Source organism: Aedes albopictus, chromosome 1 (assembly GCF_035046485.1).
Source record: "Aedes albopictus strain Foshan chromosome 1, AalbF5, whole genome shotgun sequence".
Classification (NCBI taxonomy): domain Eukaryota; kingdom Metazoa; phylum Arthropoda; class Insecta; order Diptera; family Culicidae; genus Aedes; species Aedes albopictus.
In genome coordinates, this window is record NC_085136.1 from 31,363,737 (window position 1) to 31,377,798 (window position 14,062).

Here is a 14,062-nt window from a genome sequence, read left to right on the forward strand (position 1 = left end):
AAGCAACTAGACAATTGCGTCGGTTTAGAACGGAAAAGAAAGCATTGCACAATGGTAGTCGCCATATTGGATTTTAGGCCGCCCTCTTAGATATTCTGGTTACCATTTTTGGGCTCCAAACATCTTCTCCATTCCAAACATATCAATATTACATTATTAGGGCCTGGAACACTATTAAACAGTCACCATCTTGAATTTAGAGTCGCCATCTTGGATTTTAGACAGCCATCTTGGATATTCTGGTTGCCATTTTTGGACTCCAGACATCTTCACAATACCAAATATACTCATATTGCATGCTTTTAGAAGCTAAAACAAGATTCTGCAAGAATCTGGCCAAGATTCTGCAAGAATCTGGCCAAGATTCTGCAAGAATCTGGCCAAGATTCTGCAAGAATCTGGCCAAGATTCTGCAAGAATCTGGCCAAGATTCTGCAAGAATCTGGCCAAGATTCTGCAAGAATCTGGCCAAGAATCTGGCCAAGATTCTGCAAGAATCTGGCCAAGATTCTGCAAGAATCTGGCCAAGATTCTGCAAGAATCTGGCCAAGATTCTGCAAGAATCTAGCCAAGATTCTGCAAGAATCTGGCCAAGATTCTGCAAGAATCTGGCCAAGATTCTGCAAGAATCTGGCCAAGATTCTGCAAGAATCTGGCCAAGATTCTGCAAGAATCTGGCCAAGATTCTGCAAGAATCTGGCCAAGATTCTGCAAGAATCTGGCCAAGATTCTGCAAGAATCTGGCCAAGATTCTGCAAAAATCTGGCCAAGATTCTGCCAAAATCTGGCCAAGATTGTGCACTTAGAGCTCGTGTGAGTAATCCGTCCCCTTATAATAAAACAGTTTTGGGCCCATAACCTGTAGTAATACAATCTACAATAAAATTGATCACCTGAGCAGTATTTTCTGAATTCTTAGGGAGTTTCGGTAGTTTCAGTAAGTGAAAGTCTTACACTTTTCAATGTGCTAAGTAACATTTTAGAATTATTTGCAAACGGTGCATGTACAAAGTTTAAAGAACTTGAATCTACAAAACGTTACTACAAAATTCATCCACCAACTTCCGGATTTACTCATCCTGCGTATCGGTGTCCAACAGCTTATTGATATTGCAAATGTCCCGTGTACTCCACGGTTCCAGCGGATCCGGCGGCGATGCGCCGCCCTCTTCCTGTCCCATCAGCTGCCGATGCCGAACTCCGCTTCCCGTCGGTGCCGACTTCATCCGTTTGTCCTTCTTGCCGGAAACGCTCTCGTTGGACGTGTCCGGTGAGACCTTGTTGTTCCGTCCGCGACCCATGCCCTGTCGCTTCCGGTGCGGATGCTTCTTGCTGCTCTCGGTCGAGTTGCTGTCCCGCTCCAAAGAAGCTCGGCCCCGATGGTGCAATTGTTCCATCCGGCGATGCACCTCCTCCACCGTCACGCCCTCGTCTTCCTCCTCCTTCGCTTCCTCGTCCACGTCGTGCTTCAAATCTTCGGCACAGTACTCGTAGGCCGTGTTCAGCGCTCCAAAATCCTCCGGATGGGTCCGGGCCAGGTTCTTGTCGTCCCAAGCGATCGTAAACAGCGGATGCTGGTCGGTTTTCTTCTTCCTGGAAGTTGTCCTCGAGACGGCCGACTTGGCGCGTCGGATCAAGGAGATCTTGCCCAGGACTGGCTTCTCGGCCGCTTCGCTGTCGGTGTCCTCCAGAGCTTCCAGTGTTTTCAGAAACTCGCGTTCCTTCACCGGATCGACAACGTCCTTCGCTTCCAGGAAGGGATTCAACTGACCCAAGGTCTGCTGTTGCTGTTGCTTCTGTTCCTCCTGCCGGAGCTGGGTCTGCTTGGCCAGGTTGATCTCGTGCACGTGATCCAGGGTGGACGCATCGTTCGCCAGGGCCTTGCAGTTCTGCGCGTACTGATCGTCCACCGAGGGCGACTCCGAGATGATGACCAGCTCCCGCAGGGGATCCTTGTAGTCCTTCATCGGCGGGAAATCGTCGTAGGCCGGCGGAGCACTGACCACGGATTGCCGTTTGACCAGCGGCGGCTGAGGAGGAATCTCCGGGATCGGCGGCTGCGCAGCGGGCGCGGTTTGGGGCTTGACGGCGATGGTGGTCGGTTTGGTTGGGTCGATCGTTGGGGGCCCGGTTGTCGGTTCGCTACTCACCATGACGATGTCTTGCGTGAAGGACATCACATCGATGGCGTTGGTAATTGCGAATGGATCCTCGTCCTCGTAGATCTTCTTCCTGAAAGAGAAGAAACACTGTAGAGCTACTCGATCATACGATCGCCATTCACCTACTTCTTGGAGATCTTTGCCGGGGAAGTGATCGACGATCGTCCCCACATGATCCGTCGCAGCTCCTCACCGGTCATGCTTCGCTTCTTCAGCTCGTTCAGCGTGACACGCAGAACGCTCTTCCAGTTACTTACCGCTCCCTTGCGCTGTCTGGCACGGGTCTTACTCTTGCTCTTGATGACCATGACGCCACGGATCTCATAACGCGGATCGTCCGAAGGTCCCAATCCGATCGAGTACTCCTCCAGATACTTCTTGGCGTCCTCCTGTTTGACCGCCCGTTCCAGGTTGACTACGATCTTGGCCCACTGCTTCATGCCTTCCTTTTCGGCTTGCTCGATAACGTACGCGTAGGTGTTGCCCATCATAGCGATCAACATGTTGAGCAACAGGATCGGCACGAAGATCATGAAGATGATGAACACGGTTTTCGCCAGATTTGGGTAGGTCGTCAGATTTAGGTCGGCGTACTGCGGGATTGAGAGGGGTTACTCACGGGGTTCAACAAGTGGATCTTAGCACTTACGTCGTAATCACCGAGGGTCGTTTGAAACAGGCCCATCCAGGTGCCGAAGTAGCTTCCAAATGGGGACTCTTCCGCCTCCGGATGACCTTTGTACAGGAAGTAGAACGCCTGGGAAAATCCAAACAGCACGATCATGTAGATGATCCCGAAGGTGAACATGTCACCGGTGATCATGGAGAAGATCATGGTTACGAAGGGACCTGTCAATCCGATGGCACTGCGGTAGATTGGAAGAATTAGTGGGGATCGTTAAAGAAGATGAGGAGTTCCTTACCCAGCAAAGAACATCAACAAGAACCAGGAACCAGGCACTGCGAACAGCAGAATAGCTTCCTCGTGTTCGACATCGCCCATCATACGGAACGGGATGCAAGCCAAGATCATCAGGTTGGAGATCAGGAAGATCGCTTTCGCCGGTGCATTTCCCTACAAAAACAAAACTTAACAATTCGAGGACTCTACTTACGACTTCTAGGACTTTACAAGTGACTTTATGAACGAGATCAATCCCTGATTCTTGATCTCGTCGCCCTGCTGAAGAACTACGTAGCTCAGTACTCCCATCACGGTAGCGATCTCAAATCCATACCGGAACCAAGTCGTTAGGTCTATTTCTTCGTCTTCTCCATCGGCCCCATCCGGAGCAGCTGTTCCATCTCCTCCATCGCTACCGTCTCCGCTCTCTTCCTTGTAAACTCGCGCCGGTCGCAAATAAACCGAACAGGACAAGCAGAACAGATGCAGAGCGAGGATCAGCAGTCGCTTGATGAACTGGTTCCGAGCGAACGTTTTCCACTTCTCGTCCAGCAGACGTTCCACGATGCCACCGTCCAGCATGTTCAGATGCTCTTCCTTGGTTCCGTTGAGAATGATGAACAGTGCCGAATTCCAATTGGTAGTTCCATCCGGCATCAAGGTATCCAGAGCGTTCAAAGGATACCCGGAGCAGGTGATGTTACTGTATCGCCAGAACTCTCTCGCCGACAGTTCCAACATCTCACGAAACACTTCGTCACGACCCAGTCGACAGGCTAGGGTTAACGGCGTCAGACCAGACTCGTTGACGATTCCGTTCTTACAGGGAAGTTTTGGATGCCGTAGGGCATACCCGAACATATCCAGCTTATCGCACACGACCACCATGTGCAGAATCATGTTCCCGAAGCTGTCCTGAGCGTTTGGATCCGCTCCGCACTCCAGCAGGAGATTGTACACGGATTCATTGGCGCAGCAGGCGGCCCAAGCTAGCGGGTACTCGCCCAAGTAGGCTAGCCCTTCGTAGTCGGTGTTCTTGGCCGGTTTCAGACCCTGCTGATCCCGTGGAAGGAAGAACCGTCCGATGGCGCGCTGGGACACGTCCGCTCCGGCATCGATCAGATCGCCCACCAACTCGTTGTTGCTGTACGCGATCGCCAGGTGGAGTGCGCTAGCGCCCAGGTACTCCTCGCCTTCCATCACGTCGATCGACAGCTCGGGGAACACGCGCAGCAGAATACGGGCTAACCTAGAGGATAGAAGAAGTCTTCAAATGATCCGATTAGCGATCGATGTCTCTTACTTGGTGTGAATCTTCGTATCGCAGATGATCAACACGTGCAGCAGACTCTCTCCCAGCAATCCACGGTATTGCATCTGCCAGCAGGCCTTATGATCGACCCATTTCCCCAAAGGATCATGCGGAGACAGCGATGCCTCGATCGGAATGACGACCTTGAACAGACAGAACGGAAAATCAATACAGTTCCAGAATTTCCCGCCTTACGTAACAGCCCACCGACCTCGTGGTTATCCATGTACTTCCACCGCAGATACTCGGCCCGGTTGATGATCTGTCCGCGGCCACTGTTGTACATGAACACCCCGAACTGTTCGCGAATCAGCTGCTCCACAGCCTTCTGCCCGCCGACCTGGAAGGCATCGATCAGATCCCCTCCGCGCTTGTAGTTGGCCATCTTGTACAGCAGGCACTGGTTGGACGCGTTGGCCGACTGGGAAATCACTTGATCCAGGATAGCACCGCCCTGAGGAACCTTCCGCTTTTTGCGGCACATCCGCCGCCAGTCGAACTGAACCATGCTGCCGGGCTATCGGATCTACGACAAAGCACTGAACTCCGGCAAGTTGTAGCGAATCGTAGCGGGACTACCATTTGACTAGACGAACGTAACCAGACTGAAAAATCGAATCCGGATCAACAACGGCATTCGACGGACTGGGGGGAAATTCGTTGGCATGGTAAGTGACGGCATGGGTTCTAGTGCGCATGGCTGGAATCATTGTACAAATGTACAATGTTCCGAAACATCGATTTAGCAGGAAAACATCTTATTTTTGTTTACGTTAATTTTAGGTGTTTTTCCTCCCCTTTAATGATGCATATTTTTTCTGAACATGAGCGCTTGCACAGTGACGTCAGCATTGTCTCCTTCTCTTTCTTTCCTTCGGCGTCGGTCCATAAGGCCGTCCTTGCCCTAAGAAAAATTGAGGGCAATGTTTACAAATCGTATGAGAATTTGATAAGGTTAGGTTTTTGCTGCACGCCTCTGTTGTTGGTTTTGTCATCCAGAGAATTGTAGCAGGCTGTACGCGCGAGCGACTGCGTTTTCAAAACAGTTTTGAAACCGCTGCTGCTCACGCGTACAGCCTGACAGTTACTGTCACGTGTTTTCTTTGCTCCGCGTTGTTTTGAATACTGAATAAACGGCCGAATTGAGAAACGTGATGCAAATTTCAACTCGGAAAGTGCTTGCTAATTAATATTCGGTTTTCAACATATTTCTGTTACCCGTCTATTTAGCGGATTGCGTAGTGTTCAGTAGGGTATTTCGCGATGGTTGTGAGAGTTTGTCTTAGTCCCATCGGGGTGCCGGAATTCGTTTTCATATTCGTTTGATTTCGGTGTATTTTTTGGTGATTTTGAGGCTGGATGCCCGACAGACGCAAATGGAAATCAACAATTTCGTCTCGAGAGGAACTCGTATAATTTGGTGAGTTTTATGTTATATTGTTTTGGTGCCTAAACGTCGACCAAACGTATCCTTTGGACTTAACCCTTCCACTAATAACACCCACATTCCCGTGACACCTAAGCCTGAGAAGACGCAGAGGTCTCTACATGACTTTCCTAGGTTAAACAACGGCAATATGATGTCTGTCGCGAAGGGTCTGGTCCTTGGTCTGGTCCTTGGTCTGGTCAAGCTGGATCTCGAAGAAGGCCCCATCGAAGTGCAGGAAGTGCTGCAAATTCCGGAACTGGCCACCAATCTCCTTTCGAATAACAAAATTTGCCAGAAGGGACTGACGGCGTAGTCCGCGAGATCGATGGGAACGTGATCGCATCCGGCACACACGTGGATGGCCTGTACAAGTTCAACCGGAACAACGAGCAGGCGCTAATTGCACCGAGCGCGACTAGGTCATCTGAATCGCCAAAGCTGCGGTAGTTGATGACGATGGCGGACGGCTTCGAATTGCGGGACGACTCTTTTCCGGAGTGCATCGCTTGTATTTAGGCTAAGCATGTACGTAATCCTTTTCCTTCCAGTGTTTCGCGAGCCGAAGGGCTATTGGATTTGGTATACTCGGACCTGGTTGGACCTATCGAAGTTCCATCTCTCGGTGGCAGCCGTTACGTGATGACGTTCATGGATGATGCGAGCCGGAAGGTGTTCCTCTATTTCCTAGAACGAAAAAGTGAAGCGGCGTATGAACCATTCAAGTCGATGGCCGAGCGTCGGAAGCTGAAGGTTCTGAGGACGGATAACGGAACCGAGTATGTGAATGCATCGTTTAGACGCAGCATGGCTAAGGATGGAGTACACCACGAGAAACCTTGTCCGTACACCCCCGATCAAAATGGTGTGGCAGAGAGAATGAACCGGACACACATCGAGAAGGCTCGAAGCATGGTGAATGATTCGCGCCTGCAGGAGCAATTTTGGGCTGAGGCGGTTTAACCGGTAGGCGTAGACCGGTAGGAAGCCGGATTTGCGGCATTTGAGGATTTTTGGATCGCCGGAAGCGCTGAATTCCAGCCAAGTATTCTGATTTCGTTACCTATAGCTCCTTTTCTGGCAAAGTTGTTTCCCCTCATTCCACATCGATGTCTCCCAACACGACGATCGATGACCCTCAAAGCTACGAGGAGGCGCTCAACGAGCCGGATCGCGAACAGTGGATCGTGGCCATGCGTGACGAAATCAAGGCTCTGGAGGAGAATCAAACGTGGGAACTAACCAGTCTTCCAAGCGACCGGAAGGCAATCCGAAACAAATGGATCTTCAGGACGAAACAAGGACCAACTGGTGATATCGAGCGTTACAAGGCCCGCTTGGTCGTGAAAGAGAGCTCGCAGTGCCCAGGAATCGACTATGACGAAGTGTACTCCCCGGTGGTATGGTATTCCACTATCGGCTTGCTCCTAGCGCTGCCGGTAAAGCACGATCTCGATATAGAGCAGATGAACGCTGTCACTGCTTTTCTTCAAGGCGAGCGAAGGAGGTCATCTGGTCATCTACATGGAGTTTCCACGAGGATTTTCTGGCACCTGTCTGTCGTTTGCGGAAGGTAATGTACGGGCTCAAACAAGGGTTCAAACAGGCGAGCCGTGTGTAGAACAGCAAGCTAGACAAAGCACTGAAGGAGTTCGGTCTGGAACAGCCGAAAGTGGATCCATGTATGTACTTCCGAGTCGACGATGAAAAAATGATATTCGCAATTATTTACGTGGATGATTTCTTGATCTTCACCAACGAAGCGAATTTGAAGCGGAGATTGAAATCGTTCCTCCACAATCGCTTTAAAATGAAGGACCTCGGTAAAGCGACCTTTGCTCTGAAATTGAGGATCACGCGGGACCGGAAGAATGGCGTGCTGTGGGTAGATCAGGAACACTACATCGAGAACGGGTGGCGACGGTCCAACTTAGCGAACTGCAACCCAGTCTCCACACCGGCGGGAACAAGCATCAAGCTAGATAAATCGATGTCACCGGCGACGCCGGACGAGACCCGCGATATGAAATACATAGGTTCCATACCAGGAGGCAGTGGGCTGTCTCACCTATCTGGCGCGAGCGACGCAGCCGGATATCAGTTTTGCGGTCAACCAAATCAGCCAATTCAATGCGAATCCTGGACGTAGTCGCTGGAATGCAGTGAAGCGGATTATGCGGTACCTGCGAGGTACGAAATCAAACCGACTGATGTACTCGAAGGATTGGGCATCGAATCTGGTTGGCTATACAGATGCCGATTGGGGAGGAGAACCGGACTCCAGGAAATCCACTGCTGGGTATAACACCTTCATGGGAGGAGCTGTGTCGTGGAATGTGAAGCGGCAACCAACAGTTGCGTTGTCCTCGTGCTAAGCGGAATACATTGCGCTTTCCCGCACAATCCAGGAAGCACTTTGGTAGCATCACTTTCAGTCGCAGATGTTTGGCGTGTAGAAGATCCCCATCCGGATAATCAATCGGCTATCTGTATCGCTAGGAATCAAGGATGCAATCCACGGACGAAGCACCTAGACATCCGGTATCTCTTCATCCGGAATGTGCCACATCTAGGTATAATCGAGCTGGGATACGTGAGCACCAAACAGCAATCTGCGGATGGTTTCACGAAAGGATTGGCGAATCTGAAGCTAGAAGCAGGGATGGAAAATGATGAAGATTGCAGCTGAGCAGACACAAACCAAAACAAACCTACTCGGGAACAACAGGGGCCCGAGAATACTCGTGCTTCTTTATTCGTGAGTAAACGAAGCTGACAAGCACTCGCGTGTGATACGCGAAGCTTCTCTGAGCTTTTTGCTTTAAAAAAACGCATTTTCGCCACTGGCAGTGCTGCTTTTCAGGAACAATGAAGCATAAAGCATTAGTTTATGATTGATAATCACTGGATTTGTTATTATATGGAGATGGGCTTCGTTATTATTATTACTATTTATTAACGACACTACCATTGTTGTGGCTCTCTCTCTTCTCTTCATATACAACTCATGTATATTCATATGTTCATAGCCATCGCTAGAACCAGAAACGAATTGAAATAACGTCGTTTCCCTTCCTTCCAACTTCACAGCACAGTGTATATAACGCCTACAAGCTATGCAACCAAAGCGAACTGTGCCGCTTGACCTTCATAGTATTCACCACACAATCTTATCACCTTCCGAACACGATAAATAGCCTCTATCCATGGATCGCATCACCGACCCAACGGTGACTCCCAGATCTCCCATCCTTTCCGCCTAACACATACCCTAGTCCGTGCGGGTTGTGGGGACACAGAGTGCTCTCGGTCTCTAGTAGCAACAACCAGTACACTCTAACATTCCTTTCCCTTCCCAGCTGACTATAAGGATTTGGGCGACGCCGTAATTGATCAAAAATGTATGAGCTGCTTGAAATTGCACTTGATAAGTGGAATGTCCCAGCCTGTTATTCAGTTGGATCTCAGTGCAATTGGTACCAGTTCAGATCAATTGTAGCATTCCTGCTACGCATCAGTCATAGGATTTTTCCAAATCGATTTTTAGGCGTGATTACCCCCCCCCCCCCCCGCCTCCTGAATTAGCAATTTCGCACAATCTGCTTACAAGATGTGTACGCTCATTATCACGGTCATAAAACAGTAACGTTGGTTATACCGCATTTAGTTCACTACTGGACTGCGAACTGCGACATTATAAGTGCGAAAATGTAAATAAAAGTGCGCGATTGCATCAAATCAGGTTGATGTCTTCGGCGCACTATTTCTTCAATCTATGGAGAACAAGTGCTCTGAAGACACCGAGTTGATTTGATGCAATTGCGCACTTTTATTAGCGTTTTCGCACTCATGAAAACTAGTGCGATAGTCCAGTGGTGAACTAAATGCGCTATATTGTTTTGAATTTGATGCGCTTGCGACCTTTACCTGCAGACGCTGAATTATTATTGTTTATTACACATAGCGAGACCGTTAAGCATGTCTCATGGTTAGGCCGAATTGCAACCTTTGCAAGGGCGTCACCCGAGCTATGTTTATGTTGTCTCAGCCGGGTTATTCCAAATATTGTCAATAAACTGTCTGTGCGAGGTAGCATAATTCTAGGTAACTCTAGTTGTAGGAAATAAAATGTAAGCTGAAGAGAAAATAAATCATGGATTCCTAATCTAGACACAGTGGAGTGCGGACTAAATTTTGATGACAAGTCCGTAGTAAAGCATCAACGGGAGAGATGCTATTCAATCACGGAGGGGCTAACATTGACATGTATAGTCAGAATTGATCGTTGATCGTTTATCGAATAATCACTGGATTTGTTATTATAACCACACTAAAATGCACTTCCCGCACCTTCACTAGTTCTTCACGAATTAAAACTCATGAGTGTTTTGGTTTTCGTTTTGCTTCTTACTCACGAAGAAGGCGGGTGCGAAAAAAACTCACACACTGTTTACTCTCGGAAACATGAGTAAGGCCAGTAGTACACAGGGTCAAATATTTGACAAGGAAAGAACTCAAGAAACAACATCAGTTTGACACTAATGAAAATTTGATCGAGTCAAACAAGATGTTTGAGCATTGATTTCTTTTCGGACAAATATTTGACCCTGTGTACTAGCAGCTTAAGCCTTGTGTAGGCTTTTCACTCGTAAATTGCTTCACGATGAGAACAATTCCATCTCTGGATGGAAGACGGGACTTGAAGTAGGCGCATGAACCACGAGCTACATCAGCTACTGAGAGAACCAACCATCGTACACACCGTAAAAATCGAGAGACTACAGTGGGCGATTAACGTCAGAGGGTTAGAGCTTGCCAAAATTGAGTCTCCGTAGTTTATGGACAGCGCCTAAGTATGACCAATTCCTCCAGATTTTTTCCAAAGCTTGCCGCAGTGCTTCCATCATGGATTTCTTCAGAGATTAATTCAAGAATGCATTGAGGGATTCCACCAGACATTTCTTTGGGGATATGTCCTGGGATATCTTGAGAGGTTCCTCTAGTGATTGTTCCAGTGCTGTTTTCATGGTTTTCTTCGGGAATTTCTCCAGAGATCCTTTAAGGTATTTCTACAGGTATACCTTCAGAGATTTCTTCAGGAATTCTTGCCAGAATTCCACTAGAGATTGCTCCATAATTTCATCTGGAATCGTTCGAAGTATTTCTGCAGGAATGTCTTCCCGGAATCCTTTCAGAAAATGTTATTAGAGATTATCCAAAAATTAATCCAGGAATTCCTTAAGAATTTTATACACAACAATGGTTTCTTCAATAATACGTTTTGAAATTACTACAGACATGGATTTCTTCAGATTTTTTATCCATGGATTCCTAGAGAAATTCTTCCAGAAATTCGCTAGGAAAACTCTCCTGTTTACAGATTTTCTTAGCAATTCCTTTTGGCATTCCTTGCGAAAATCCTCCTGGGCTTTCTTCAGGAAAGCCCAGGGAAATTCTCCCTGGGATTCCTCAAAGAATACCTCAAATGATGTCTCTAGAAATTCCTTCTGGAATTGTTTGATTCGTCTAAAAATTCCTACAGGAATTCGTCCAGGAATTCATTCCTCATGAAATTTATGCAGGGATTCCACCAGGAGTGGAGATTTCTCAAGGATTTCTCTTGAGATTCCACCAGGGATTCTACCTGAGAGTTTTCCAATAATTCTTCAAGATAATCCTCCAGAAATTCCACCAAGGATTTCTCTACGGATTCCTCCATGGATAACTCCAGGAGTTCCTCTGGAGATTTCTCAAGGAATTGCTCTAGAGAATCCTCCAGGATTTCTTACAGTCATGTCTCCAGTTATTTCTCTAGGAGTTCCTACAGAGATTGTTCCAGGGATTCATCCAGTCATTTATTCAGGGACTTCTCCAGGAATACCTTTATGAATTCCACCAGGAAATCCTGCTCCCGGAGTTTATACAGGCATTATTTCAAGAACTTCTCCAGATACTCCTGCATGAATTCCTCCTGAGATTCCTCTAGGAATATACATTCAAGAATTTCGTCATGCATCTCCCAGGAAATCCTCCAGGGATTGCTCCCGGTATTTATCCAGATTTTTTTTTCAGGTATTCCCCCAGGATTTCATCGAGCCATTCCTCCAGGGACTCCTCAAGGAATATTACCAAGAATTCCAGGGCAATACCTTCAGGAATTATCCCATGAATTTGTTCAGAATTTTTCCAAGAAATCCTCCAGGGATTCCTCCAGAAATTCTGTCAAGATTTTCCTCCGTAATTCCTGGAGGAATTTTTACAGGGGTTCCGCCGGAAATTTTTTAAGGGCTTTCTCCAGTTATTTATCGAGGAATTACTCCTCTATGGATTCCTCCAAATATTACTCCACAGATTCCTGCAGGAATTATTTCATGAATTCCTCCAGAAATTCCACCAGGAATTTCTCCAAGAATTGAACAGGAATTTCTTCAGGGATTCCCATAAACATTATTCCAGAAATTCCTCCAGGAATTCCTCCGATAATTCTACCAGTAATTTCTCTGGGAATTCTTCTAGGAATTTTTCTAGGCAATTCTTCTGAATTTCTACAGGGGTTCTTTTCAAAATTCTACCAGAGATTGTTCCAGAATTTCATTCAGGGATCCTCTAGGAGTTCTTCAAAGGATTCGGAAGTACCACAAGAATTCCTCTAGTGATTTCTCCAGGAATTCCTCTTGGAATTCCGCCAGGAGTTTGTCCTGAAGTTCCTCTAGACATTCCTCCTGAGGTTCCTCTAAAAATTGATTCAGGCATTCCTCCAGAAATTCCTCCAGCGATTTTTCTAAGAATTCCCCAGAGATTTTCCAAAGAATTTCTCCAGAAATGTCTCTAAAGACTCTTCCCGAAATTTCTCAAAAGGCTTCTTCACAAACTTCTCCAGGGATTCCTCCCAGAATTCCTCTGGGAAATCCTCCAGGTATTCATCAAAATTTCTCCCAGGGTTTACTACAGGAATTCATCCAGGGATTTCTGCAGTAAGTCCTCCGGGAATTCCTCCAAGAATTCTTCTCGGGTTTCCCCCGCGGATTTATCCAGGGATTTCTTCAGAAATTTATCAAGGGAATACCCCAGGCATTCGTACAGGAATTTCTCCAGGGATGCCTCCAGGAAATCCTACAATAATTCCCTCACCAATTCCTTCAGAGATTTCTCCAAGAATTCCTCTAGCGATTCTCCAATAATTCCTCCAGGGATTCCGCCAGGATTTTTTTCCAGAAATTCTTCTAGGATTTCCGCCAGAAATTGCTCTGGAAATTGCTTCAGGGATTTTCACAGGAATTCTTGCAAGGATTTCTCCAAGAATTCCTCTAGAAATTTATCCAGGAATTCGTCCAAAAATTCATCCAAAGATGCCTCCAGAAATTTGTCTAGGAATTCCTAACGGGATTCTTCATGTGATTTCTTCAGCAATTTCTCCAAAGATTCCTCCCATATTTGTTCTTAGGATTTCTCCAGGAGTTCATCCAGGGATTCCACCAGGTATAGTTTCAGAAATTCCTCCAGAGATTCCTACAGGGTTTACTCAGGCATACTTGCAGGACTTCTTCTAGAAATTTCTCTAGGAATTTCTTCAAATAACTCTTCAGGGACTCTCCCAGAACTCATCTAGAGATTCCTCCAGAATTTCATTTAGGGAATCCTCCAGGAATTCTACTAGGGATAATTCCTCGGAAGTATTCCAAGAATTCCTCTAGATATTTCTCCAGGAATTCCTCTTGGAATTCCGCCAGGGATTTGTCCAAAAGTTTCTCTAGACATTCCTCCTGAAGCTCCTCCAGAAGTTGCTTCAGGGATTCCTTCATAAATTCCTTCAGGGATTTTTCCCAGAAATCCCTTGGGATTCTTCCAAGAATTTCTTCGGAAATTTCTTTAAGGATTCCTCTCGGAATTTCCCAATAGGTTTCTTCATAACTTTCTTCAGGGATTCCTCCCGAAATTCTTCTAAAGAATCCTCCAGGAATTCATCCAGGGATTCCTTCAGGATGTCTCCCAGGGTTTGCTTCAGGAACGCATCCAGAAAATTCTGCAGTAAGTCATCCAGGAATTTCTCCTGGAATTCCTCCAGGGTTTCGTCCAGGTATTGCTCCCAGAATTCCTCCAGGTATTCCTCCAAGGATTCCACCAAGAATTTGTCCAGAAGTTCTTCCAGGATTTCAGAGATTTCAGGGATTTTTTCAAGAATTCCTCCAAAAAATCCTCTAGAAATTCCTCCAGGAATTCGTCCAAAAATTCCTCCAAGGATTCCTCCAGAAGTTTGT

At 47.0% G+C, this 14,062-nt stretch overlaps 1 protein-coding gene across 1 annotated transcript; it reads right to left on the reverse strand.

The window, feature by feature from the left end:
- Positions 1–956: 956 nt before the first annotated feature.
- On the reverse strand, positions 957–4,993 carry LOC109428468 (uncharacterized). The gene is made up of 7 exons (XM_019704235.3): positions 4,590–4,993; positions 4,370–4,521; positions 3,295–4,315; positions 3,086–3,237; positions 2,812–3,028; positions 2,289–2,755; positions 957–2,232 (listed from the first exon to the last, which is right to left on the reverse strand). The coding sequence occupies exons 1-7, from the start codon at positions 4,884–4,886 to the stop codon at positions 1,071–1,073; spliced, it is 3,468 nt and encodes a 1,155-aa protein (XP_019559780.3). The 5' UTR covers positions 4,887–4,993; the 3' UTR covers positions 957–1,070.
- Between the last annotated feature and the right edge of the window lie 9,069 nt (positions 4,994–14,062).

Bases quoted from the DNA above. Each gene is read 5' to 3' on its own strand.
- LOC109428468 (XM_019704235.3), bottom strand. From the start codon at position 4,886: ATGGTTCAGTTCGACTGGCGGCGGATGTGCCGCAAAAAGCGGAAGGTT. The intron at 2,756-2,811 runs GTAAGTGCTAAG...TCAATCCCGCAG, and splicing joins CGACCCTCGGTGATTACGAC to TACGCCGACCTAAATCTGAC. The intron at 2,233-2,288 runs GTAGGTGAATGG...CTTCTCTTTCAG, and splicing joins CCGGCAAAGATCTCCAAGAA to GAAGAAGATCTACGAGGACG.